Source organism: Bufo gargarizans, chromosome 2 (assembly GCF_014858855.1).
Source record: "Bufo gargarizans isolate SCDJY-AF-19 chromosome 2, ASM1485885v1, whole genome shotgun sequence".
NCBI classification, from domain to species: Eukaryota; Metazoa; Chordata; class Amphibia; order Anura; family Bufonidae; genus Bufo; species Bufo gargarizans.
The window spans coordinates 540,859,826-540,887,823 of record NC_058081.1 but is presented as its reverse complement, the minus strand read 5'-3'; the positions used below and the strand labels follow the sequence as shown (position 1 = coordinate 540,887,823).

Sequence of the window (27,998 nt, the reverse complement as noted above, 5' to 3'; positions counted from 1 at the left end):
ATATAAAGACAACCATGGGTTGCACTTACCTGCACTTCATGAACAAGCCATTAATGAGGTTTATTTTTCATCCTTTGACAATAACGAGGACGGTCAGTTGGGTAAGGGATTTTAATAATATCTACTGACCTGATCTGGAACAAATCATTTCTTTTTTTTTCATTTCTAGCTATTTTCTAAAGTTTGTACACCCGAGCACTGCAGCCCCTTCATTTAAATGATCACTGATATTGACTGAATTTCTGGATAACCCCTTCAAACACTGTTTGAGTAAGATCAAACATTTTCGTATAACATTATAACGGTCACTGGTTTCGAAAATAATTAAGTGAAATCTTAATATTCACTGGAAATTGTGACATTTGTGTTAGGCTACTTTCACACTCGTGATTTGTGCGGATCCGTCATGGACGGATCCGTTCAGATAATACAACCGTCTGCATCCGTTCAGAACGGATCCGTTTGTATTATCTGTAACATAGCCAAGACGGATCCATCTTGAACACCATTGAAAGTCAATGGAGGACATATCAGTTTTCTATTGTGCCAGATTGTGTCAATGAAAACGGATCCGTCCCCATTGACTTACATTGTGTGTCAGAACGGATCTGTTTGGCTCAGTTTCATCAGGCGGACACCAAAACGCTGCAAGCAGAGTGGAATGGAGATGGAACGGAGGCAAACTGATGCATTCTGAGCGGATCCTTTTCCATTCAGAATGCATTAGGGCAAAACTGATTTGTTTTGGACCACTTGTGGGAGCCCTGAACGGATCTCACAAACAGAAAGCCAAACCGCCAGTGTGAAAGTTGCATTAGTTCCATGCTTTCTAACCTTAACCAGCTCAGATTTAGCCATTTTCTACACTTGCAGAGTGATCTGTACAGTGCGTGGTATGGCAGTGCATGGCCATTCTTCACTTTACAGATTCCTCTGGTAAATGAAATGCAGAAATACAGAAAGGTGAAAAATCCAAAGAGGCCTAAATCACAAAACCTAAACCATCAGGGTGGGTTCACACGTCGTGCAAATGCTGGTGACTCTTCACAGCGGAATTCAATGTGGAAAATCCACAGTGTTGTACAGTACAGGCAAAGGTGGCGAGATATTAGGAATCCTATCCACATGCTGCAGGTTTTCATGTTATTTGTTTGCAATACAAAGGTTAAAAGCGGTGGAAAACCTGCTGCTATCACAGCAGTGATGCCAGTGCAAAAAATATTATGGGTGTTTTTTTCGGCGATGGTTTTTTCCAGTCCACTCAGATTTTCGTCTGCAGACAATCCACAGCAGACTCGCCACATGTGGACAAACCCTAGTACAACCGCATTTTAAAGATATTTGTCCAAAGTTTCTAATATAGATGCGCCTGTGTGTCTGCCATTTAGTTGTTTGTACCCTCTGTTGAAACGAATGGAAGATGTGGACTGTCCCATAAGTGTTTCTACCTTGGTCTCCTATCTGTGTTTACCAATTCAAGTTGGCATAGGGGCAAGACTGTGGGGTAATAAATACGAGAGTAGCGTGAGCGTAGAGAGGAAGAGGAGAGGATAGAGGAGTCTATGGGTATTAGGCCTCATGCACACGACCGTTGTGTGCATCCGTGGCCGTTGTGCTGTTTTCCGGGTTTTTTTCGCGGACCCATTAACTTTCAATGGGTCCGTGGAAAAATCGGAAAATGCACCATTTGGCAGCCGCATCTGTGATCCGTGTTTCCTGGCCGTAAAAAAAATATGACCTGTCCTATTTTTTTCCCGGCCAACGGTTCACGGACCCATTCAAGACAATGGGTCCGTGAAAAAACACGGATGCACACAAGATTGTCATACAAGTCCGTGATCCGTGTCCGTGATCAGTGTCCGTTTTTTCCTATCATTTCAATGGCAAACTTGACTTTGATTTTTTTTTTCATTTTTCATGTCCGTGGATCCTCCAAAAATCAAGGAAGACCCACGGACGAAAAAACGGTCACGGGCCTACAGACCCCGTTTTTGCGGACCTTAAAAAAAAAACGGTTGTGTGCATGAGGCCTTAGTGTGCATATAAGTCACTGGGTGACGGGAAGACTGCTCCAATTTACAGTGAGAACAGCTAGCTACAGAGCACAAGCCATAGCTCTGGCAAGTGAGATACTGTTTCAGAATGGAAACTTTATGTTATAAGGACAAATCTGGCATCTGAAAAGCAAAAAAAAGGAGGAGTCTCCCTCTGTCAGCTAATCATCCAAGGCAGAGGGTACTTGGAGGACGCCACAAGCATATTACAGTATATTATACAGTCCTGATCAAAAGTTTAAGACCACTTGAAAAATGGCAGAAAATCATATTTAGCATGGCTGGATCTTAACAAGGTTCCAAGTAGAGCTTCAACATGCAACAAGAAGAAATGGGAGTGAGAGCATTTAATTTAATGAAAACAACGAATAAACTGAAACAGGCTGTTTTTCAGCTGATCAAAAGTTTAGGACCACACCTCCCAAAAAAACGAACCCCCCCCCCCCCAAAACAGAAATCCAACTTCCAAACATGAACTCAGTAATAAGTAGCTCCGCCGTTATTGTTTATAACTTCAAAAATTAGTTTCGGCATGCTTGATGCAAGCGTTTCAATGAGGTGAGTGGGAACATTTCTCCAAGTGGTTAAGACGGACGCACGAAGGCCATCTACTGTCTGGAACTGTTGTACATTTTTGTAAACCTCCCTTGCCATCCATCCCCAAAGGTTCTCAATTGGATTTAGATTAGGGGAACACGCAGGATGGGCCAAAAGAGTGATGTTATTCTCCTTAAAGAAGTCCCTTGTCCTGCGGGCATTGTGTACGGTATGGTTGTCCTGTTGAAAAACCCAGTCGTTACCACACAGACGAGGGCCCTCAGTCATGAGGAATGCTCTCTGCAACATCTAGACATAGCCAGCAGCCGTTTGACGCCCCTGCACTTCTTGAAGCTCCATTGTTCCACTAAAGAAAAAAACACCCAAGACCATTATGGCGCCCCCTCCACTGTGGTGCGTAGAAAACATCTCAGGTGGGATCTGCTTGTCATGCCAGTAACGTTGGAAACGATCAGGACCATCAAAGTTTAATTTTTTCTCATCAGAGAATAAAACTTTCTTCCACCTTTGAATGTCCCATGTTTGGTGCTCTCTTGCAAAGTCCAAACGAGCAGTTCTGTGGCGTTCAAGGAGACGAGGTCTTTGAAGACGTTTTTTGTTTTTGAAGCCCTTCAGTCTCAGATGCCGTCTGATGGTTATGGGGCTGCAGTCAGCACCAGGAAGGGCCTTAATTTGGGTCGAGGATCATCCAGTGTCTTGACGGACAGCCAATTGGATCCTCTGGCTCAGTGCTGATGAAATTTTTGTTGGGTCTTCGACTTGACTTTTTTGTTCCATAACCCTCAGGATCATTTAAGAAATCCAAAATGACTGTCTTACTGCGTCCCACCTCAGCAGCGATGGCGCGCTGTGAGAGACCCTGCTTATGCAATTCAACAACCCGACCACGTTCAAAAAGGGAGAGTTTTTTTCCTTTGCCATCACAACGTGTGACTACCTGACAGAAAATGACAATGAATCCACAGATTTGGCCTTTTAAAAACATGTGGTCCTAAAATTTGGATCAGCAGAAAAACAGCCTGTTTCAGTTTAATCATTATTTTCAATTAATTGAATGCTCAAAAAATATTTGGTCTCACTCTCATTTCTTCTTGTTGCATGCTAAATATGATTTTTTGCCATTTTTCAAGTGGTCTTAAAGTTTTGATCAGGACTGTATGTGATCAAGTGAGCATATAGTAGAGACCCTCAGTGGGACTGAAAAAAAGTATTTTAAAATATAAGAAAAATAATATAAAACACTCCCTTGTAAAAAAAAGTTAACATAATTGGTATTACAATCTGGAATCTGAGGTGTTGCTGTAGGTGCTGTAGCATCTAGCTGGGTGGTGCAGGGGCCTAGGCAACCCTTTCCCCCCTGTAAGGCTACATTCACACGTCAGTATTTTTCTATATCCCGAATTTCGGTCCGTTTTTTGCGGATCCGTTGTTCCTGAAAATGTTTCCGTATTTTATCAGTTTTTTGCGGATCCGCAAAAAACGGAAACATGTAAAAATTTCACAAAGCAAATAAAGTTGTTTGGATTTCTTTGAATTTTTTTTAAAAAAAAAAGTGAATAAGTGATTTCTGTGGGCAGGATTTAATTTCCAGGAATGGATTCCGCATAAAACGGATGATATACGAATGTCATCCGTTTTTTGCGGAACCATTGAGTTTGTATTGTACCAGGATCCGATTTTTGCGGAAAAGAATAGGACAAGTTTTATATTTAATCGGACATGCGGAACGGAACAACGGAAACGGACAGCACACATTGTGTGTTCCGATTTTTTTCAGGACCCATTGAAAATGAATGGGTCCAGAACTGGTCCTGATCTGTTCCGCAAAAAATGGAACAGATCAGGAAAGAAACAACGGACGTGTGAATGGACCCTAAGAGGAGTTTTCAGAATTGGGATAAGTGCAGTACCGCAGACCTGGGAGTATCGGACATTGTTTATTGTGTATTGTTAAGTTATGCAGTATATTCCAACAGAAGAGCTATGGTTGACTGGAACAGAGCTAACCATTCCTCCTCTCTTGGTAGGAGTACTGTAGGCAGGTCCTACTTTCCGCCAGGAGGAGGAATTCCAGACTGGAGAGTGTGGAGGTAGGAAGCACATGCTTGAGCTCCTACTCCATCAGCCAGATACTATTTTCCTGTGAGACTATTACTCCAGGAAGATTATTACTCCTAAAAACTCTAGCAGATAAATTCGGCAGGATGACCAGCAAGATTCAGCTTTACAGACCCTGCTGCTGGTGAGGGAAAACAGGTCAGACACCCATCACCTAGAACAAGGATCAGCAACCTTCAGCACTCCAGCTGCTGTGAAAATACAACTCCCAGAATGCAAACATGCTTGGCTGTTCTTACAACGCCTATAAAACTGAGTGGAACATTCTGGGAGTTGTAGTTTCAGAACACTTGGCGTGCCGGAGGTTGCCGATCCCTGACCTAGAATAACCACCAGGCCATATTAACTTCAAGCCTGTATCACACAGTGGACACCCATATCCACAAATGCCATTAAATTGCCAAACAACCATTCACCATACCTTTTCATCAGGACAGAAACTGCACTTTGTACTTAATACTGCTAGATGTGCCAAAAGTGCAAAAGTTATATAAGTAAAGAGAGACTTTTTGGCTACTTTCACACTAGCGGCACGGGCCTCCGGCAGACTGTTCCGTCGGGTGAACAGCCTGTCAGATCCGTCCTGCTGCTAGTGAACGTGTGCCCCCGGGCTGCCGCTCCGTCCCCATTGACTGTAATAGAGGTGGGGCGGAGTTCCGGCGGAGGCACGGCAGCACACGGCGAGAGGCTGCCGGAATTAATGTCGGACATTTAGTAGTTTTATTACGGCAGCCTCTCGCTGTGCGCTGCTGTGCCTCTGCCAGAACTCTACCCCCGCCCCCATTATAGTCAATGGGGACGGAGCGACAGTCCGGGAGCACACGGTCACTAGCGACAGGACGGATCCGACAGGCTGTTCACCCGACGGAACAGCCTGCCGGAGGTCCGTGCTGTTAGTGTGAAAGTAGCCTTAGGCCTCTTTCACATGGGCGTGTGCGCCCCATTGCTGTATTGCGGACAGCATTTGCGGATCCGCAATACACGGTTGCCGTTCCGTGGGCATTCCGCATCATAGATGTGGACCCATTCACTTCAATCGGTCCGCAAATCCGGAGATGTGGAATGGTGCGGAACGGAAACTACGGAGTGCTTTCGTGGGGTTTCATCCCGTACTTCCATTCTGCAAAAAGATAGAACATGTCCGCGATCCGCTGCGGCTGCCCCACGGACTGTGCCCGTGCATTGCGGGCCGCAGCACGACCACGGGACGCACACGCCCGTGTGAAATAGGCCTTATACGTTCACTTCTGGCCTGATTCTTCAAACTACCTTTCTATTGCACTAATCCCCAGGGAGCAATAGCCTGAGGGAATACACCATGACACATCATCTCATCATAGCCACTACCACACCAATCCTCTGCAGCAGCTTATCAGAGGCTCACTGCATATGTCCTGTGGATGTGTCATATACTGTGTGTCTATTGTGGGGGGAAAACATATCATTGTTAGGAGCAGTAACATTGTAAGCTGTATTTTGTGTTTTGTAGATCTTTTCTGTTATTATCTGTGGATCCCTTTTCTCAGGAGGATTCCAAAATGTGCCCACTTCCTCTGAACTGAAATGTATTCTGAAAGAGAATCCTGTAGCGTGCAAATATGGAATTGGCCTTGGCCTTGTAGCTGGATTATTGTGTTTATTGTTTTTGCTGCTTGATTTATTCCATTCATACATCTATACTTCCTTTTTACATAAAATGATCTGTATGGCTGATTTTGTCTGCTCTGGTAAGTTGCTGATTCTATTATACTGTGTGTTTTTTATTCTTAATTTAAGCTACGCAAGATCATTATTTTGAACAAAGACACTTTATTTGGAATGTAAACTGGATACACTTTTAGGAATACTTTCTAAAATCAATCAAGTGTGTCTATGATTTCTTGATATTGACTAAATTAGGGTTGCACTGGGTATCAAACCTTCGATACTTTTGCACCTGGGTCGATTCAATACCGGGATTTGCTATTTTCCAATACTAGGCTGCTACTGCGCAGTCTAGTGTCTGTTAGAGAACATGGCATGCGCCACCCTTGGTACCCACCATGTTCTCATCAGCCGGCTCTGTGGAGAAGGAGCAATTCCCTCCTCACTGTGACGTGGCTGCCACTGGCCACCAATGAGAAGATAATACTGAGGGGGAGGGGCCGTGGCCACTGCACCACCAATGCATATAATTAACCCTTAAAGAGGACCTTTCACCACTCCTGACATTCCTGTTTTAATAGCTTCATGCATTCCCCATGTAATAACAATTCTGGAACATCTATTCTTATGGCTCTATGTTGTGCCATTCCTTTATTACTTGCACTATAAATTATGAATGAATTGCTAACAGTCTGCAGTAAGGGTACAGAGGGAGGTAACAAGTTGGGGGGGGGGGGGGTACCTGCACAGTATCACTCTATCCAATCAGTGCTGCTATTTTCAGACTGTGCAGGTACACCCCCCCAACTTGTTACCTCCCCTCTGTACCCTGCTGCAGGCTAATAGCAATTCATTCATAACTTCTAGTAGAAATAATATAGGAATGGCACAACATAGAGACATAAGACTAGATGCTCCAGAATTGTTATTGCATGTGAAATGCAAGAAGCTATTAAAACAGGCATGTCAGGAGAGGGGACAGGCCTGTTTAAATAAAAATGTAGGCGGCGGGTGCCGACCGTATCACACAGCCGGCTTTAATGACTGGGAAAGGCGATTCCACCAGCCCGCGTCAATTAACCCCTCAGTGCCGCACCTGAAGGGTTAATTGACAGGGTTTGCGGGATCGGCGATGGTTACAATGCAGCCAGGGGGCCTAACAGTGCCAGAGGCAGGATCTATACTACTGACAGAAATTATACGCACACTTATGTACAAAACAAGTACATATACTACTTACAAAAAGTTAGGGATATTTGGCTTTCGGGTGAAACTTAGGGAAAACTTAAAAAGGTCACGCTAGAGTAGGGCATTTAAAGGGTTCCTGTCATGAGAAACAACATTATGTAGCTGACTGATATTAGCGATGTGCTGTCAGCAGTACACAACAGTATGCTTTATAACTCCCTGCCTGCCGCCGTTCTCTTAAAATAAAGACTTTTAAAATATGTTATTGAGCCTCTAGGTGCTATTAGGGAGTTGCTTCAGCACCTCGAGGCTCGTTCTACGCACCTTTTGTCACGCCCATGTACAGTTGATTGACGTCCGAACTCTCAGTGTCCCGTAAATCCTGCGCCTGCGCCGTACCGTTTAGTATTCGGCGCAGTGAGTGAAGGACGCGCTCCTGCTGTCAGCTTCCTCACTGCGCCTGCGCCGAAGGAAGGAAGCCAGCAGTAGGAGCGCGTCCTTCACTCACTGTGCCTGCGCCGAATACTAAACGGGACAGCACAGGCGCGGGATTTACGGGACACTGAGGAGAACTCGGACCTCAATCAACTGTACATGGGCGTGACAAAGGGTGATAAGACAGAGCCTCTAGGTGCTGCAGCAACGCCCTAAGGCCTCATGTTTACGTTCCATTTTTTGCATTCTGTATACGGTCCGTATACGGAACCATTCATTTCAACTGGTCCACAAAAAAACAGAATGTACTCCGTATGCATTCCGTTTCAGTATTTCCGTTCCGTTCAAAGATAGAACATGTCCTATTACTGTGCGCATAACGGACAAGGATAGTACTGTTCTATTAGGGGCCAGATGTTCCGTTCCGCAAAATACTGAAAAAGCCATACGGTCGTGTGCAAGGGGCCTAATAGCACCTAGAGACTCGTTAGCATATTTTGAAAGTCTTTATTTTAAGAGACCGGCGGCAGGCAGGGAGTTATAAAACATACTGTTGTGTACTGCTGACATTAGCACATCGTTAATGTTAGTCAGCTACATAACGTTATTTCTCATGACAGAAACCTTTTAAGTAGAAGCAATGGTGATTTCCTCATCTAAAACAATTTATTGAAACAAAAGCCAACACCAGTGGTGGGTATACCCCAACAAAAAATGTCAGTGTCTCAAAAACTTGTCATGTGACCTTGAGCATCAATTACAGCTTGACAACGATGTCTCATGCTGTTCACAAGCTAACTTATTGTCTGCTGAGACATGGCATCCCACTCGTCTTGAAGGGCGGCCCTCAGGTCATTGAGGTTCTAGAGTACAGAGTTATGAGCCTGTACATGGCGACTCAGCTGATCCCATAGGTTTCAAATGGGATTAAGGTCTGGAAAAAGTACAGGCTGCTCCATTTGAGGTACCCCAGTCTCCAGCAGCTGTTCCCTAGTGAGGCGACCTCGATGACCTGGCACATTGTCGTCCATGAAGATGAAATTAGATCTGTGTTGTTCATGCAGAGGCACAATGACTGGATTAATGATGTTATTAAAGTAATATGGGCTTGTCACTGTACCATTCACAAAGTGTAGGGCAGTTCTGTATTGACTAGACACACCTGCCCACACTAACACCACCAACAGCTCGTCTGGTGACAACAATTGCTGATGCATAGCGCTCTTCTTGACATCTCCAACATCGTTGGCAGCCATCATTTCTGCTCAGCGTGATTTGACTTTCATCAGTGAACAGCACTGAGGCCCACTGGTCCCTCGTCCAGCATAGATGCTCCCTGGCCCGTGGAAGACGATGACGCCTGTGGTCAGGTATTCTTGCAGGTCGTCTAGCACACAGACCATACTGATGTAAACTGTTTCGAATAGTCTGACATGACATTTGGGTGCCTCTCACCTCCCTTAACCCCTTCCCGTCATATGACGTAATAGTAAGTCATGGCGGCAAGTGACTTGCTGCATTTTGACATACTATTACATCATGGTGATCGGGCGTGCATCAAAGCGGTGCGCTCCCGATCACTGCAGGGGCCCGGCAGTCCCTGATAGCCGTGCCCCTGCTGTATCCGCTGGCATCTCTGTAAAAGCCAATGCCGGCGGATTAACCCCTTCTATGCCTCAGTCAGCGCTGACCTGACGCGGCATATAAGGTGCATGAGGCGGATGAGGGAGCCCATCGGGTCCCCGCACTGTGGTGGCGGGGACCCAATGGGTGACAAGGCAGCCCAATGCCATGCACAGGTTGCCCCATGCCTTGCACGGCATCGGGACCTGCCTTCTACGGAGGCTGGGTCTCCTAGGCAACCTGTTAGTGTATTACTCTGTGTAATACAGTAAAAGGCAATGCATTACAATACAGATGTATTGTAATACATTGCAGAGGGATCAGACCCTCAAAAGTTGAAGTCCTAGAGTGGGATAGAAATAAAGTTAAAAAAAAGAAAAAGCTAAATAAAAGTGTTTTTAATAAAAAAAAAAAAAAAGTTTTAACCACCTCCGGACCGCCTAACGCAGATGTGCGGTCCGGAGGTGGCAGCTCTGCGCAGAGTCACGCATATATGCGTAATCTCGCGAGAGCCATGATTTCCTGTGAACGCGCGCACACAGGCGCGCGCGCTCACAGGAACGGAAGGTAAGCGAGTGGATCTCCAGCCTGCCAGCGGCGATCGCTCGCTGGCAGGCTGGAGATGTGATTTTTTTAACCCCTAACAGGTATATTAGACGCTGTTTTGATAACAGCGTCTAATATACCTGCTACCTGGTCCTCTGGTGGTCCCTTTTGTTTGGATCGACCACCAGAGGACACAGGCAGCTCAGTAAAGTAGCACCAAACACCACTACACTACACTACACCCCCCCTGTCACTTATTAACCCCTTATGAACCACTGATCACCCCTGATCACCCCATATAGACTCCCTGATCACCCCCCTGTCATTGATCACCCCCCTGTAAGGCTCCATTCGGGGTATTTATACTGCCCTGGCATGTTAGGGGCCCGAAAGCGTGAGAAGAAGTCTGGGATCCAAATGTCTAAAAATGCCCTCCTAAAAGGAATTTGGGCCGCTTTGCGCATCTAGACTGCAAAAAAGTGTCACACATGTGGTATCGCCGTACTCGGGAGAAGTTGGGGAATGTGTTTTGGGGTGTCATTTTACATATACCCATGCTGGGTGAGATAAATATCTTGGTCAAATGCCAACTTTGTATAAAAAAATTGGAACTCGCCATGCCCCTCACGGAATACCTTGGGGTGTCTTCTTTCCAAAATGGGGTCACTTGTGGCGTAGTTATACTGCCCTGGCAATTTAGGGGCCCAAATGTGTGAGAAGTACTTTGCAATCAAAATGTGTAAAAAAATGGCCTGCGAAATCCGAATGGTGCACTTTGGAATATGTGCCCCTTTGCCCACCTTGGCTGCAAAAAAGTGTGACACATCTGGTATCGCCGTACTCAGGAGAAGTTGGGGAATGTGTTTTGGGGTGTCATTTTACATATACCCATGCTGGGTGAGATAAATATCTTGGTCAAATGCCAACTTTGTATAAAAAAATTGGAAAAGTTGTCTTTTGACAAGTATAACTACGCCACAAATGACCCCATTTTGGAAAGAAGACACCCTAAGGTATTCCGTGAGGGGCATGGCGAGTTCCTAGAATTTTTTATTTTTTGTCACAACTCACTATGCCCATCAGCGAATACCTTAGGGTGTCTACTTTCCGAAATGGGGTAATTTGTGGGGTTTTTCTACTGTCTGGGCATTGTAGAACCTCAGGAAACATGACAGGTGCTCAGAAAGTCAGAGCTGCTTCAAAAAGCGGAAATTCACATTTTTGTACCATAGTTTGTAAACGCTATAACTTTTACCCAAACCATTTTTTTTTTTTTTGCCCAAACATTAATTTTTTTATCAAAGACATGTAGAACAATAAATTTAGCGAAAAATTTATATATGGATGTCGGTTTTTTTCGCAAAATTTTACAGCTGAAAGTGAAAAATGTCATTTTTTTGCCAAAAAATCGTTAAATTTCGATTAATAACAAAAAAAGTTAAAATGTCAGCAGCAATAAAATACCACCAAATGAAACCTCTATTAGTGAGAAGAAAAGGAGGTAAAATTCATTTGGGTGGTAAGTTGCATGACCGAGCAATAAACGGTGAAAGTAGTGTAGTGCAGAAGTGTAAAAAGTGGCCTGGTCATTAAGGGGGTTTTAGCAAGCGGGGTTAAAGTGGTTAAATAAAAAATGTTTTATAATAAAAAATAGAAAGAAAAAAGGAAAAAACACACATATTAGGTACCACTGCGTCTGTAACAACCATCTCTATAAATATCTCACATGATCCACCCTTTCCGATAAACACCATAAAAAAATAAAATATAAACCAGGTCAAAAAAAGCCTTTTTTGTCACCTAACATCACAAAAAGTACAACACCAAGTGATCAAAAAGGCGTATGTCCCACAAAATAGTACCGTCACCTCATCCTGCAAAAAATGAGCCCCTACATAAAAAAAATCACTCAAAAAATAAATAAAAAATATAGCTCTCAGAACATGGAGACATTAAAACATATTTTTTTTTCAAAAATGCTATTATTGTGTTAAAGTGAAATAAATAAAAAAAAGTATACATATTAGGTATCGCTGCGTCCGTAACAACCAGCTCTAGAAAAATATCACATGACCTAACCCCTCATCTGAAAAAAATAAATAAATAAATAAAAACTGCCAAAAAAGCCATTTTTTGTCACCTTACATCACATAAAGTGCAACACCAAGCGATCAAAAAAGTGTATGTTCCCCAAAAATAATACCAATCAAACCGTCACCTCATCCTGCAAAAAATGAGACCCTCCCTAAGACAATCAGTTAAAAAATAAAAAAACTATGGCTCTCAGACTATGGAGACACTAAAACATAATTTTTGGGGTTTAAAAAATCCTATTATTGTGTAGAACAATAAATAAGAAAAAGTATACATATTAGGTATTGCCACGTCCGTAACGATCTGCTCTATAAAAATTTCACATGAGCTAACCCCTCAGGTCAACGCAGTAAAAATAAATAAATAAAAACTGTGCCAAAGCAACCAATTTTTGTGTAATAATGAATGATCAAAAAAATCATATGTACCCAAAAATGGTATTAATGGTACCAATAAAAACGTCAACTCTTCCTGCAAAAAACAAGCCCCTGCACAAGTCGATCGGCATAAAAATAAAATATGGCTTTTAGAAAATGGAGACACAAAAACATAATTTTTTTTCAAAAATGCTTTATTATGTAAAACTGAAACAAACATAGAAAGTAGACATATTTGATATCATTACATCTGTAACAACCTGCTCTATAAAAATAGCACATGATCTACCCTGTCAGATGAATGTTGTAAAAATATAGAAACAGTACCAAAATAGTCGATAATAGTATATAAAAAACTTAATATAGAGCAATTAAAAATCATATGTACCCAAAAATAGTACCAAAAAAACTGGCCCCTTATCCCCTAGTTTCCAAAATGGGGTCACTTTTTGGGAGTTTCCACTGTAAGGGTGCATCAGGGGGGCTTCAAATGGAACATGGCATCTAAAAACCAGTCCAGCAAAATCTGCCTTTCAAAAACCATATGGCGCTCTTTTTCTTCTGTACCCTGCCGTGTGCCCTTTCATCAGTTTACGACCACATGTGGGGTGTTTCTGTAAACTGCAGAATCAGGGTAATCAATATTGAGTTTTGTTTAGCTGTTAATACGATGTGTTAAATAAAAAATTGATTAAAATTTAAAATCTACCAAAAAAGCAATTTCATCTCCATTTTCCTTTAATTCTTGTGGAACACCTAATGGGTTAACATTTATTTTTTCAGTAACTTGAGTGGTGTTTCTACAATGGGGTCATTTATGGGGGGTTTTCACTATGTAAGCCCCACAAAGTGACTTTAGACTTGAACTGCTCCTTAAAAAGTGGGGTTTGGATTTTTTATTTTTATTTAAAGAATTGCTTCTAAAATTCGAAGCCTTCTAACGTCCTAAAAAAATAAAATGACATTTATAAAATGATGCCAACATAAAGTAGACATATGGGGAATGTTAAGTAATAAATATTTTATGAGGTATCACTTTCTGTTTTTAAAAAAAGAAAAATTTAGATTTTGAAAATTGCAAATTTTTCAATATTTTTGGTAAATTTTGTATTTTTTTATAAATAAAGGTGAAATATACTGATTCAAATTTATGACTGTCATGAAGTACAATATGTCACGAGAAATCAATTTCAGAATGGCTTGGATAAGTAAAAGTGTTCAAAAGTTATAACCTCAAAAAGTGACATGTCAGATTAGCAAAAAATGGGCAGGAGGGCGAAAACTATCCTGGGGTAGAAGGGCTTAAATGTGCCTGGCATTGTGTGGCATTCTTCATCTGATTCCGCAGGGCATTTTTCACAATGAAGCAGTTATCAATGTGGGATGTGGCTAAAGGACATCCAACAATGGTGAGGTACTGTTGATTAAATGTTAGGTGTCGTCTTAGTCTCATGATGTCAAAATTTGAACAGCATGATGAGGAGGACTGTTTAAATACCAATTCTAATTGAACCAGGAAATTTATCGGGCGACTCATGGATCAAACACCTCTTGTGAATTTTGCCGTTAAGCTCCTTGTTAGAGAACAGCAAGTTGTGCAAAAACTACTGAAACATTGAACAGTTGGACATGTGCATTCAAAAGTTTAGAGAAGGTCACATTAAGTTCACCTGTAAAGGTTAGAGTGCATTTTAGGTTCATCCTGAAATTTCACCCCCAAGCCAAATATCTCTAACTTTTTGTGAGTAGTGCTTAACTGGTATCACCACGTCCGTAATAACCTGTAAACTGTAAAAATGATCATATTATTTAACCCACATGGTTAATGCTGTGACAATAAAACCAATAAACAATGGCAAAAATGCAGGTTTTTTTGCCACCTCACCACCCTAAAAATGGTATAGAAAAGCAATATAAAAGTTGTGTGCACCCCAGACCGGTACTAAGCTGATCATGTATGTGTGGAAGTCAGGAGAGATAGCTGGATTGTTCCACTGACAACTGTTAAAGGTGTATAGTCATCTGTAGTTTGTATTGTTGAGGGTCCGTTAATGATTATGTTCAGAGATACTGTGGACGGCAAACTCCTTTCAGAATGTTTTCTATATCAGTCTAATATATTAAAAATAGTATTTTTTATCAGAAAATACAATACTTCAGTACTTCTTCAAGAAAGCAGAACAGGGCAAAGCAACCATTAGCCTCAGTGAACTGGCGCATCACAAAGCACTTTAAAGGGGTTGTTCACCCCTGGGGACCTTTTCTGCAGTCCCTCCCAATGTGGCTGATCCCTGACTCTGGGTCTCTGCTCCTTCACTCCCCCAACTCCAGCACAGCTCCTGGGTCTCCCCGCATCAACATCCGGATTGACTGGCTACAGTAGTGAAATGTCATCCTTAAGTAATTTCACTAGGTCACATTGACACACGGGTAACAAATCACCACTGCAGTCAGTCATTCAATGCAACAGCCACATGACCTGCGGCAAACTGGATGCTAACATGAGGAGACACATGAGCTGCGTCGGAGCTGTTGTAGGAATTTTCTGGGATGGCAATATACTGTAGGTTAAACACTTTCAATTCCAGTGCAGTTTCATTAGATTGTCGAGTAGATTGTGTGACAGCTGTTTCTAAACAGGGTGTGGTTCAGGGTCTTAGGAAATTAAGGTGGCCATACACATTAGTGTGAAGTTGATCAAAGCAAACTATTTTAACCAAAACACATGTTTGTTGGTTGAAATTAGACAACGAATGATCAGACTATTATTGGCCATTTTTTTTATTTTGTTCTGATAAATCAGATCTTTTGTTCAAAGAAAGATCATTCGTGAACTAAAGATCTTTTCTTTTAGAGAAGGTTCCCAAAAATATCTTTTGTCCATCTCCACGTTTCAATTCACAGTAATGTAAGATGCATATTTGAGTAGGTATCTAAACTGAAAAATCACTGGAATATTAAACCTACTTTAAAACGTAACTTTTATATAACGATATTAGCTAAAATAATTCCCACAAAAACAAATGTTATTTTAGATAGCTGCAAATAAATCTAGCGAAGTATAGATAGGGTATGCAGTACTCCGGACAGATAAATAATACACACTAGGTCATATGTGACCACTCACGATTCAGACGTATGGTGTTCGCTGATGGACGTTCGGGAGGTTCCCAGATTCCCGGTCATCTGATATCTTAATCGTACTGTGGATATGGTCCTTCCGGCTGCAAGTGTTCCAGGGTTCAGAAGAAAGGGATGTATTAGGGCACAAAAAAATGGGAGATCTAGCCCTATAAGAATGACTATCCCTACCTAAAAGTGGAGATGGCCCCCGCCTAAATGCAGAAGTATCACTCCCTAATGGAGCGACCCCACTTATCGACGGCTAAACCCTAGATTCTGACCCTAAAAAGTTACTCCCAATGAGCATTCCTAAGTCCCGACGCGTTTCCTCTGTCACAATTATGTGACAGGTTCATCAGGGGATGAAAACAATGTATAGTGGCTTGATAGCCTAGCTAGATGCTGCTGCTGGTCATCCTAGATAAATGCAGACAGTCCAGAACGATGCTAAGTACTGCTGCTCTTAAATACCCCGTAATTAGTTAGAAATTTCTTACCGGTGTGTGTGATTACTGGACACATCACGGCGTGCCTTCCACATTGCGCTGGTTTCCATCTTCTCGTGGATAAATGGGACGCATGGGCGTCATTAGGTAGCATACAGGAAGTGTGTCGCTAGTTAGTGACGACACTTCCTGTATATGAGCCGCATCGTGGAACGCACCTCCTGCAGCATTTCAAAGTACCGGAAGTGTGTCAGTCCTATTGTGACGATGCTTCCTGTGTATGGAACGCATCTCCGTCTATCTGGATCCTCAAGACACTGCGCTTCCTGTATTTGATACGCATATGGAGCGCACTTCCGATTTATATGTATAAAGGACGCTAGCAGGCACAATAAGGCATTGTCTCTAGATTTGTAATTTAGTATAAAACGCTGCAATTAGGGATATATTCAACTTGTTTAGAGATATAATTGGATAAATCTCAATTATATATATATATTGATATTTAATTACAAAATACAATTACCATTTAACCAACTATCGTCATTCCTGGGGGTCAATTTAGTCAAAAAACAAGGGTGACCATATCTAAAAGTATACAGGCGGGCAAGGTGATTAAAGGAAACGATAACTGCATATCCATTTAGCAGTCATCATTCAAAGATGCCCTATATCACCCTATGATGGATTGTGTTAAACCTCTTGCGGTCAGATATCACAATTATTTTCTAGCGGATAAATTTTCATATACACAGAGGTGTTGCAAACCACTTTTTTTGAAAGGCAGTGACAGTATATAGTCAAATGAAACATCCAAAGTAGAGGATCTCATTGAGGCCCAGTGGGCTCACAGTTTTTAGTCTGTGGGTCCACTCCGCCTCCTTTTGTAGGATCCTCCTATCCAGGTCTCCACCTCGAGGGGAAGGGCGTACCACCTCCACCACGCAAAAGTTGATAACCTTATCTTTATTGTCATGAAAATTTCTGACGTGTCTGGCAATGGCTGTATCTTTTTTGTTCCTAATATCCCCCAAATGGTCCCCAACCCTTCTCCTCAGTTCTCTTTTGGTTTTTCCTACGTACTGTAATCCACAGATACAGTTGATCAGGTAAACCAGCCCTGAGATTTTGCAGTTAGCGAAGTCCCTATTTATATACATCTTGTTGGTGATGTTACTTTTAAAGTTTTTTGTTTGATGTATAAATGGACATGCTACGCATGTACCGCAACGAAATGTGCCAAGAGGTCTTCTATCCAGCCAGGTGCCTGGTTTAGGGATAGGGGTATAGTGGCTGTGAATAAATCTATCCCCAAGAGATCTTCCCTTTCTATACATAATGGCAGGGTAACTGGGGAGCATGTCTGGATAGAAGACCTCTTGGCACATTTCGTTGCGGTACATGCGTAGCATGTCCATTTATACATCAAACAAAAAACTTTAAAAGTAACATCACCAACAAGATGTATATAAATAGGGACTTCGCTAACTGCAAAACCTCAGGGCTGGTTTACCTGATCAACTGTATCTGTGGATTACAGTACGTAGGAAAAACCAAAAGAGAACTGAGGAGAAGGGTTGGGGACCATTTGGGGGATATTAGGAACAAAAAAGATACAGCCATTGCCAGACACGTCAGAAATTTTCATGACAATAAAGATAAGGTTATCAACTTTTGCGTGGTGGAGGTGGTACGCCCTTCCCCTCGAGGTGGAGACCTGGATAGGAGGATCTTACAAAAGGAGGCGGAGTGGACCCACAGACTAAAAACTGTGAGCCCACTGGGCCTCAATGAGATCCTCTCCTTTGGATGTTTTATTTGACTATATACTGTCACTGCCTTTCAAAAAAAGTGGTTTGTAACACCTCTGTGTATATGAAAATTTATCCGCTAGAAAATAATTGTGATATCTGACCGCAAGAGGTTTAACACAATCCATCATAGGGTGATATAGGGCATCTTTGAATGATGACTGCTAAATGGATATGCAGTTATCGTTTCCTTTAATCACCTTGCCCGCCTGTATACTTTTAGATATGGTCACCCTTGTTTTTTGACTAAATTGACCCCCAGGAATGACGATAGTTGGTTAAATGGTAATTGTATTTTGTAATTAAATATCAATATATATATATAATTGAGATTTATCCAATTATATCTCTGAACAAGTTGAATATATCCCTAATTGCAGCGTTTTATACTAAATTACAAATCTAGAGACAATGCCTCATTGTGCCTGCTAGCGTCCTTTATACATATAAATCGGAAGTGCGCTCCATATGCGTATCAAATACAGGAAGCGCAGTGTCTTGAGGATCCAGATAGACGGAGATGCGTTCCATATGCGTTTCATACACAGGAAACATCGTCACAATAGGACTGACACACTTCCGGTACTTTGAAATGCTGCAGGAGGTGCGTTCCACGATGCGGCTCATATACAGGAAGTGTCGTCACTAACTAGCGACACACTTCCTGTATGCTACCTAATGACGCCCATGCGTTCCATTTATCCACGAGAAGATGGAAACCAGCGCAATGTGGAAGGCACGCCGTGATGTGTCCAGTAATCACACACACCGGTAAGAAATTTCTAACTAATTACGGGGTATTTAAGAGCAGCAGTACTTAGCATCGTTCTGGACTGTCTGCATGTCATGGTCTTACCTCCTTGCCGTCCTCCTTCGTTTGACATGTGCTGGCGGCCATCTTGGTTTCTGGGTTTCTTGTAGCCTCCCACCCTGCGGCTCCTCCTTCCCACTGGGAGGAGCTGGATGCCTAGCTCATATATATAGGAGGTCTGTGGCTTCAGTTCCTTGCTTGGTCCTCCTGTGCTCACATGCTTCTAAGACTGCTGCTGCTTCTGGTTCCTGATCCTGGCTTCGTCTGACTACCCTGTTGATTCCTGATCCTGGCTTCGTCTGACTACCCTGCTGATTCCTGATCCTGGCTTCGTCTGACTACCCTTCTGGTTCCTGATCCCTGGTTTCGCAAGACCCTGCTTCGGTTTAGCCATCCGTTTGGACTTTTGCCTTACAGCTTTATTTTCAATAAAGCCTTCTTATTTCCACTCATCTCTTGTTGTACGTCTGGTTCATGGTTCCATGACATTAGGACCAAGCCATGAATTCTGACGGTACAGGGCCATCCTCGCTACCTACGCTGGTTGCCAGACTTGATCAGCAGGATCACCTGTCGGGTCGGTTCGCTGTGGCGTTGCAAACCCTGCTTGAACGCACGGCTCATTTAGCTTCCGTTGCCGATGGGTCGGTTGTCGCTCCTGGGCCCGCTCCTACTGCCGCTCCGGTTGTTGCGCCAGAGTCTACCCCGACACCTGTTGCTGCGCCTGCAGTGTTTCGGGGTATGACCGGTTCTGCCCCCCTTCCACAGCGCTTTGGGGGAGAGCCAACTCAGTGCCGAGATTTCCTTAACCTACTGAGAGATCAAAGGTGGGCTTCTTGATCTCGCTGCTCTCGGACAAGGCCTTGGCCTGGGCCAGCCCTTTATGGGAGAACAACAATCCGGTGGTTGCCGAGTTTTCTGGTTTTGTTGCTTCTCTTCGGAAGGTATTCGATGTGCCGGCTCGTGCTGCCTCTGCTGCGAAGCTCCTTATGTCCATCAGACAGGGTTCACGATCCGTAGCTGAATACGCCATTGAGTTTCGTACCCTGGCAGCAGAGGTGGTCTGGAATAATGAGGCTCTGGTCGCTGCTTTCTCTCATGGTCTCTCGGATGCCTTGAAGGATGAGGTTGCAGCTAAGGACCTACCAGTGGAGCTCGAGTCTCTTATTTCTTTCCTGATTTTGATTGACACCAGACTCAGGGAGAGACCTTCCTTTAAGGAGAGCCTGCGGAGGCCTTCTAACAGATTGGCGCCTACGTTTGCTGTCCCACCCGTGCCTCCCTCTCCTCCCACGCCTCCTGGGGATGACTTGTCTGGGGGTGAACCCATGCAGCTGGGGTTTGCTCGCCTGTCCGAGGGGGAGAGGGTACTCCGGAGACGCGAGGGCCGATGCATGTACTGTGGTCTCGGTGGGCATTTTCGGTTGGCATGCCCGAACCGTCCGGGAAACGCTCGCACCTGAGATCCTGTCGGGGGCAGATCTTGGGTGGAGTCTCCTCGTCCCCGGTTTCCCGTGTTGACAAACCACTGATCACTGTTGTCCTCTCCTGGGTCGGGGGCTCGGTGACGACCCAGGCGTTGGTGGACTCTGGTGCTGGTGGTTTGTTCATTGATAGTGTGTTCGCTGCCGCCAATTCCATTCCTCTGCAGCCTCGAGGTTCCCCACTGGCTCTTGAGGCGATAGACGGCAGACCCCTTCTGCCGCCACACGTGACTCATGAGACCCTTCCAGTGGGGATGGCCATTGGTGCCGTTCACAGAGAGTCGGTCTGTCTCCAGGTTATTTAGTCTCCACACTACTCGGTGGTCTTGGGGTACCCCTGGCTCCAGAAGCATAATCCGACTTTCGATTGGAAATCGGCCGAGATCCTCTCGTGGTCACCGCAGTGTGGGGCTAGTTGCATCCATGGGCCTGTCAAGTTGCTGTGTACTTCCTCGGACTCTCTGTTGCCTCCTGAATACGAGGAGTACCGGGATGTATTCGATAAGGTGCGTGCGGTTGCCCTACCTCCGCACCGCCCATACGATTGTGCCATAGAGTTACAATCTGGTGCCGTTCCGCCTCGTGGCAAAGTCTATCCACTGTCGGTAGCGGAGAATGAGGCCATGGAGGAGTACGTGAGGGAGGCGCTTTCACGCGGACACATTCGCAAATCCTCGTCCCCGGCAGGGGCTGGATTTTTCTTTGTGAAAAAGAAGGGCGGTGAGTTGAGGCCTTGCATCGATTACAGGGGTCTCAATCGCATCACGATCAAGAACGCTTACCCGATACCCTTGATTTCCGAGCTGTTCGATCGCCTCAAAGGGGCCACAGTCTTTACCAAACTCGACCTGAGGGCGGCATATAACCTGGTAAGGATCAAGGCGGGCGATGAGTGGAAGACCGCGTTTAACACCAGGACCGGTCATTATGAATCCTTGGTTATGCCCTTTGGGTTGTGCAATGCGCCCGCAGTCTTCCAGGAATTCATCAACGATGTTTTCCGTGACCTGTTGCAGCAGTGTGTGGTGGTCTATTTGGATGACATCTTGGTATATTCTGAATCCATGGAGGCCCACATTCTGGATGTCAGACGAGTGTTGCAACGGTTACGAGAGAACAAGCTGTTCGGTAAGCTTGAGAAATGCGAATTTCACCGATCCCAGGTAACCTTCTTAGGTTACATCATTTCCGCTGAGGGGTTCTCCATGGATCCTGAGAAGGTTTCGGCTGTCTTACAGTGGCCCCAGCCCAGTGGTCTTCGTGCCCTGCAGCGCTTTTTGGGCTTCGCCAATTATTATCGGAAGTTCATCAGGGACTTTTCCAGGCTAGCCAAGCCTCTCACGGATCTGACCAAGAAGGGCAGTAATCCCCAGGTCTGGCCGCCCGAGGCCATCCGAGCTTTTGAGGCTCTAAAGTCCGCCTTTGTGTCGGCTCCGATTCTGTCGCATCCCAACCCTGGGTTGCCGTTTGTCCTCGAGGTGGACGCGTCTGAGACGGGAGTAGGCGCCCTCCTGTCTCAGCGTAGAACACCAGAGGGTCCTCTGCTTCCTTGTGGGTTTTACTCCCGGAAACTGTCTTCCGCAGAGTGCAACTACCAGATTGGTGACAGGGAGTTATTGGCCATCGTGCAGGCCCTTAAAGAATGGAGGCACTTGCTCGAGGGCTCGGTGGTTCCGGTTCTCATCCTGACGGACCACAAGAATCTGACCTACCTCTCTGAGGCCAAGAGATTGACACCACGTCAGGCCAGATGGGCTCTGTTCTTGTCACGTTTTAATTACGTGGTCTCCTACCTACCCGGTTCCAAGAACATCAGAGCGGATGCCTTATCACGGCAGTACTCCGAGCTGTCCGGGGAGGAGTCGATTCCGACTTCGGTCATACCTCCGAATCAGATCCTGGCCGCCATTCGCACCAGCCTGACCTCTCCCCTGGGTGAGCAGATTTTGGCGGCTCAATCTGGTGCTCCCTCTGGGAGACCCAACGGCAGGTGTTTTGTGCCTGAGGAGTTGCGCACTCGGTTGTTGCGAACCTACCATAACTCCAAGGCCGCGGGGCATCCTGGAAAGAATCAGCTGTCCTGGGCTGTTTCACGTCTGTTCTGGTGGCCTTCTCTACGTTCCGACATCGCCGCATATGTAGCGGCATGCTCCGTTTGTGCCCAGAGTAAGTCCCCTCGGCACCTTCCGTTGGGCCTTTTGCAACCCATAGCCACCGGGGAGCGTCCATGGTCACACCTGGGGATGGATTTCATTGTGGACCTCCCTGCATCCCGAGGCCATACGGTCATTCTCATGATAGTGGATCGGTTTTCCAAAATGTGCCACTGTGTTCCTCTTAAGAAGTTACCCTCTGCACAAGAATTGGCCTCGATTTTTGCCAGGGAGGTCTTCCGGTTGCACGGTTTGCCCAAGGAGATTGTGTCGGATCGGGGGAGTCAGTTTGTGTCCAGGTTCTGGCGCGCCTTTTGCTCCCAGTTGGGGATTCATCTCTCTTTCTCCTCGGCCTACCACCCTCAGTCCAATGGGGCCGCAGAACGATCCAATCAGGCCTTGGAGCAATTCCTTCGTTGCTATGTCTCCGATCACCAAGACAATTGGGTTGACCTCCTGCCTTGGGCTGAGTTTGCCAGGAACACGGCGGTGAACTCTTCCTCTGGGACGTCTCCCTTCATGGCCAATTATGGGTTCCAACCTGCCGTGTTACCGGAGGTATTCTCTCCCCAGGATATTCCGGCTGTGGAGGATCACCTTTCCGTCCTACGTGCTTCTTGGGTACAGATCCAGAGGTCCCTTGAGGTCTCTGCGCAGCGCCAGAGACTCCAGGCTGATCGCAGACGAGCGCCCGCTCCTTCCTACCAGGTCGGAGACCGCGTATGGTTGTCCACCCGCAACCTCAACCTTCGAGTGCCCACTCCCAAGCTGGCGCCTCGCTTTGTTGGTCCCTTCCGAGTGCTTCGCAGGGTAAACCCGGTAGCCTATGCCCTTGCGCTCCCTCCTGGCATGCGGATCTCCAACGTGTTTCATGTCTCCCTGTTGAAGCCACTGGTGTGTAATCGTTTCACTTCCTCGATTCCTCGGCCTCGTCCGGTCCAAGTGGGCAATCGTGAGGAGTATGAGGTGAGCAATATCCTGGACTCACGCCTGGTCCGCGGCCGGGTGCAGTTTTTGGTCCATTGGCGTGGTTATGGTCCAGAGGAGCGTTCCTGGGTTCCCTCCGCAGATGTCCATGCTCCTGCCTTGCTCCGAGCCTTCCACGCACGCTTCCCTCAGAAACCGTTCCTTACTCCGCGGAGGAGGGGCCCTTGAGGGGGAGGTACTGTCATGGTCTTACCTCCTTGCCGTCCTCCTTCGTTTGACATGTGCTGGCGGCCATCTTGGTTTCTGGGTTTCTTGTAGCCTCCCACCCTGCGGCTCCTCCTTCCCACTGGGAGGAGCTGGATGCCTAGCTCATATATATAGGAGGTCTGTGGCTTCAGTTCCTTGCTTGGTCCTCCTGTGCTCACATGCTTCTAAGACTGCTGCTGCTTCTGGTTCCTGATCCTGGCTTCGTCTGACTACCCTGCTGATTCCTGATCCTGACTTCGTCTGACTACCCTGCTGATTCCTGATCCTGGCTTCGTCTGACTACCCTTCTGGTTCCTGATCCCTGGTTTCGCAAGACCCTGCTTCGGTTTAGCCATCCGTTTGGACTTTTGCCTTACAGCTTTATTTTCAATAAAGCCTTCTTATTTCCACTCATCTCTTGTTGTACGTCTGGTTCATGGTTCCATGACACTGCATTTATCTAGGATGACCAGCAGCAGCATCTAGCTAGGCTATTAAGCCACTATACATTGTTTTCATCCCCTGATGAACCTGTCACATAATTGTGACAGAGGAAACGCGTCGGGACTTAGGAATGCTCATTGGGAGTAACTTTTTAGGGTCAGAATCTAGGGTTTAGCCGTCGATAAGTGGGGTCGCTCCATTAGGGAGTGATACTTCTGCATTTAGGCGGGGGCCATCTCCACTTTTAGGTAGGGATAGTCATTCTTATAGGGCTAGATCTCCCATTTTTTTGTGCCCTAATACATCCCTTTCTTCTGAACCCTGGAACACTTGCAGCCGGAAGGACCATATCCACAGTACGATTAAGATATCAGATGACCGGGAATCTGGGAACCTCGCGAACGTCCATCAGCGAACACCATACGTCTGAATCGTGAGTGGTCACATATGACCTAGTGTGTATTATTTATCTGTCCGGAGTACTGCATACCCTATCTATACTTCGCTAGATTTATTTGCAGCTATCTAAAATAACATTTGTTTTTGTGGGAATTATTTTAGCTAATATCGTTATATAAAAGTTACGTTTTAAAGTAGGTTTAATATTCCAGTGATTTTTCATCTCCACGTTTCGTTGAATTTGTATGAACTGTAACGGCCAGTATGGACTAAAATGTGAATGCAAGGAAATGTCGCACTAAAATGAGAAGGGGATCCAAAAACGGGTGCACCCACTAACAGACAGCACCCAGTCTGAAAAGGGGGATAAATATAAGGAATTAAAGTGGGGCAGTCACTAAAAGTATAGGGATCTTGAATTTATTTGAGACAATAAAGGTACAATAAACGTCATAAAATATCAATAGTGCAATAAAATAACAAGGTTATACTAAAATTGAATAAAGGAGATACGGTACTATCGATGATGGACAATAATGATAACAACAATAAAATAAATAAAAGAGAATTAAATACAATAGATAAATGTATAAGTTGATAAAGATGCCGATGGATATGGTTAAAATGTAAAGTTCATGCAGCAACTGTGAAAGCGTTCACTAGTTGGATCCTGAAGAGAAAATTCTGTATGTGATAATCCGTTCCGACAACCAGTCTTTAGGTGATTGTCTCAAGCAAAAGGGATCAGGGTCCCAAGCGTATGCAGCTAACTGCCTATGTTAAGTGACAGTTTGGCTGCTAGTACGCACAGCGGCGTCCCGCTGTAGTGGTGCGATCGCTTGCAAGTGGGTGTACAAGTGCTTACCCGAGGCTTCTGGATGGTGATTCCTCGACACGGTGTGTTGGTATACTACACCGGTCTCAAGGGTTGGTAGCTTGTTTCAAATTTGGCGCCAGTTAGAAAGATTTTTACACGCGGTTTGGGTTACCAAACTGTCACTTAACATAGGCAGTTAGCTGCATACGCTTGGGACCCTGATCCCTTTTGCTTGAGACAATCACCTAAAGACTGGTTGTCGGAACGGATTGTGAGCCCCTTCACCCGAACGCTTGTGTGAAAGTAGCCTAACCCGAGCTTCAATTTGCCTTGCAATCCATCTGTCTAGCTCCTATGTGAGCCTGCAACAGACTGAGAGTATCATAGCGTCTGAACTTCCCTCACAAAACTACAATCCCCACAATCCCTAGCTTTCCTGCTGTGAGTGTTGCTGTTTACTGATTGGCTGCCTGATATACAGTCCGGTCACGCCCCCTACTCAGTAATCACCAGCACACTGACACTCTCTTTGTTTCACAACACATTGAGGCCTCATGCACACAACAGTTTTTTTTTCACGGTCCGCAAAAACGGGGTCCGTAGGTCCGTGATCCGTGACCGTTTTTTCATCCGTGGGTCTTCCTTGATTTTTGGAGGATCCACGGACATGAAAAAAAAAGTCGTTTTGGTGTCCGCCTGGCCGTGCGGAGCCAAACGGATCCGTCCTGAATTACAATGCAAGTCAATGGGGACGGATCCGTTTGACGTTGACACAATATGGTGCCATTTCAAACGGATCCGTCCCCATTGACTTTCAATGTAAAGTCTGGAGTTCTTTTATACCATCGGATTGGAGTTTTCTCCAATCCGATGGTATATTTTAACTTGAAGCGTCCCCATCACCATGGGAACGCCTCTATGTTAGAATATACTGTCGGATATGAGCTACATTGTGAAATTCAAATCCGACAGTATATTCTAACACAGAGGCGTTCCCATGGTGATGGGGACGCTTCAGGTTAGAATATACAAAAAAAATGTGTACATGACTGCCCCCCCCCCCAGTTTTTATCTCATTGGTGGCCAGTGGGCCCCCCCCTCCCTCCCCTGTAGTTAACTCGTTGGTGGCCAGTGTGCGCCCCCCCGCCTCCCCTCCCTCCCTCTATTGTAATAATAGCATTGGTGGCAGTGTGTGCCCCCGCCCCCCCCCCCTCCCTCCCTCTATTGTAAAAGCATTGGTGGCAGTGTGCGCCCCCCCTCCCTCTATTGTAATAATAGCATTGGTGGCAGTGTGCGCCCCCCCCCCCTCCCTCCCTCTATTGTAATAATAGCACTGTGCCACCAATGTTATCATTACAATAGAGGGAGGGAGGGGGGGCGCACTGGCCACCAATGAAATTTAAACTGGGGAGGGAGGGGGGTCTGCCCCCTGCTGCCTGGCAGCCCCGGATCTCTTACAGGGGGCTATGATAGCACAATTAACCCCTTCAGGTGCAGCACCTGAGGGGTTAATTGTACGGATCACGGCCCCCTGTAAGAGATCGGGTGCTGCCAGGCAGCAGGGGGCAGTCATGTACACAGTTCATTGTATATTCTAACTAGAAGCGTCCCCATCACCATGGGAACGCCTCTGTGTTAGAATATACTGTCGGATCTGAGTTTTCACGAAGTGAAAACTCAGCTATGAAAAAGCTTTTATGCAGACGGATCTTCGGATCCGTCTGTATGAAAGTAACCCGTGGCCACGGATCACGGACACGAATGCTAATCTTGTGTGCATCCGTGTTCTTTCACGGACCCATTGACTTGAATGGGTCCGTGAACCGTTGTCCGTCAAAAAAATAGGACAGGTCATATTTTTTTGACGGACAGGATACACGGATCACGGTCTCGGATGCAAAACTGTGCATTTTCAGATTTTTCCACGGACCCATTGAAAGTCAATGGATCCGCGAAAAAAAACGGAAAACGGCACAACGGCCACGGATGCACACAACGGTCGTGTGCATGAGGCCTTAGGTAGAGAATTGATAGCAACACACTGAGCATGCTCGACCTAACAAAGGCTCAGAACTACAGGCCGATGCCATAGTAATTTATGAGGAAACACAGAGGGTAGCAGAGGAAGAAAACTACTTTTATAACTACTGAACAGTAAATAAGTGAAGTTTACATTATATTAGGTAATTATTAATGGATTAGTCTAAAACATAAGTTATATTTATGGTAACTGGAATACCCCTTTAATAAATTCTCATAATAAAACTCTTTGAAAGTGTATTACAAAATGATATAGCCCTTCATTGTGCAATGAATAAACTTTATTTGCAGAAAAAAATACAAAAAAAAAACAGTTTGAATCCATCTACTCTCATTGCTGAAAGATTTAATTTAATTACTATTAAAGCGCTGAAGACCTCACATTATACACAAAACTGTAAATGATAATAATTCAATTGCTATTATAAGCATGTTTATGATGACTGAATATAAATATTATACCACTAGTTCTTTGTGCTGCCCTTTGGTTCATTGGATTTTGCTTCATGGCACATCAGTGGGCTCTGTCAGTACTCGGTGCCTATCCATTTGGAGTGGCCAAACTGCTATAGTCTTCTCTTTCTTTTCTATTCCTTGCTGGGTAAGTTACTTTACACATATAAAAATTATTGGTTTAAGTAATAATTCCTCACCATAAAA

General features: G+C 45.0%; 1 protein-coding gene across 1 annotated transcript; it reads left to right on the top strand.

The window, feature by feature from the left end:
- Positions 1-14: 14 nt before the first annotated feature.
- On the top strand, positions 15-27,996 carry LOC122926129 (synaptogyrin-4-like). Its single transcript, XM_044277511.1, is given in 4 exon segments — positions 15-101; positions 6,220-6,457; positions 27,807-27,890; positions 27,893-27,996. Coding segments are annotated over 4 exon segments (513 nt in total).
- The last annotated feature ends 2 nt before the right edge of the window (positions 27,997-27,998 follow it).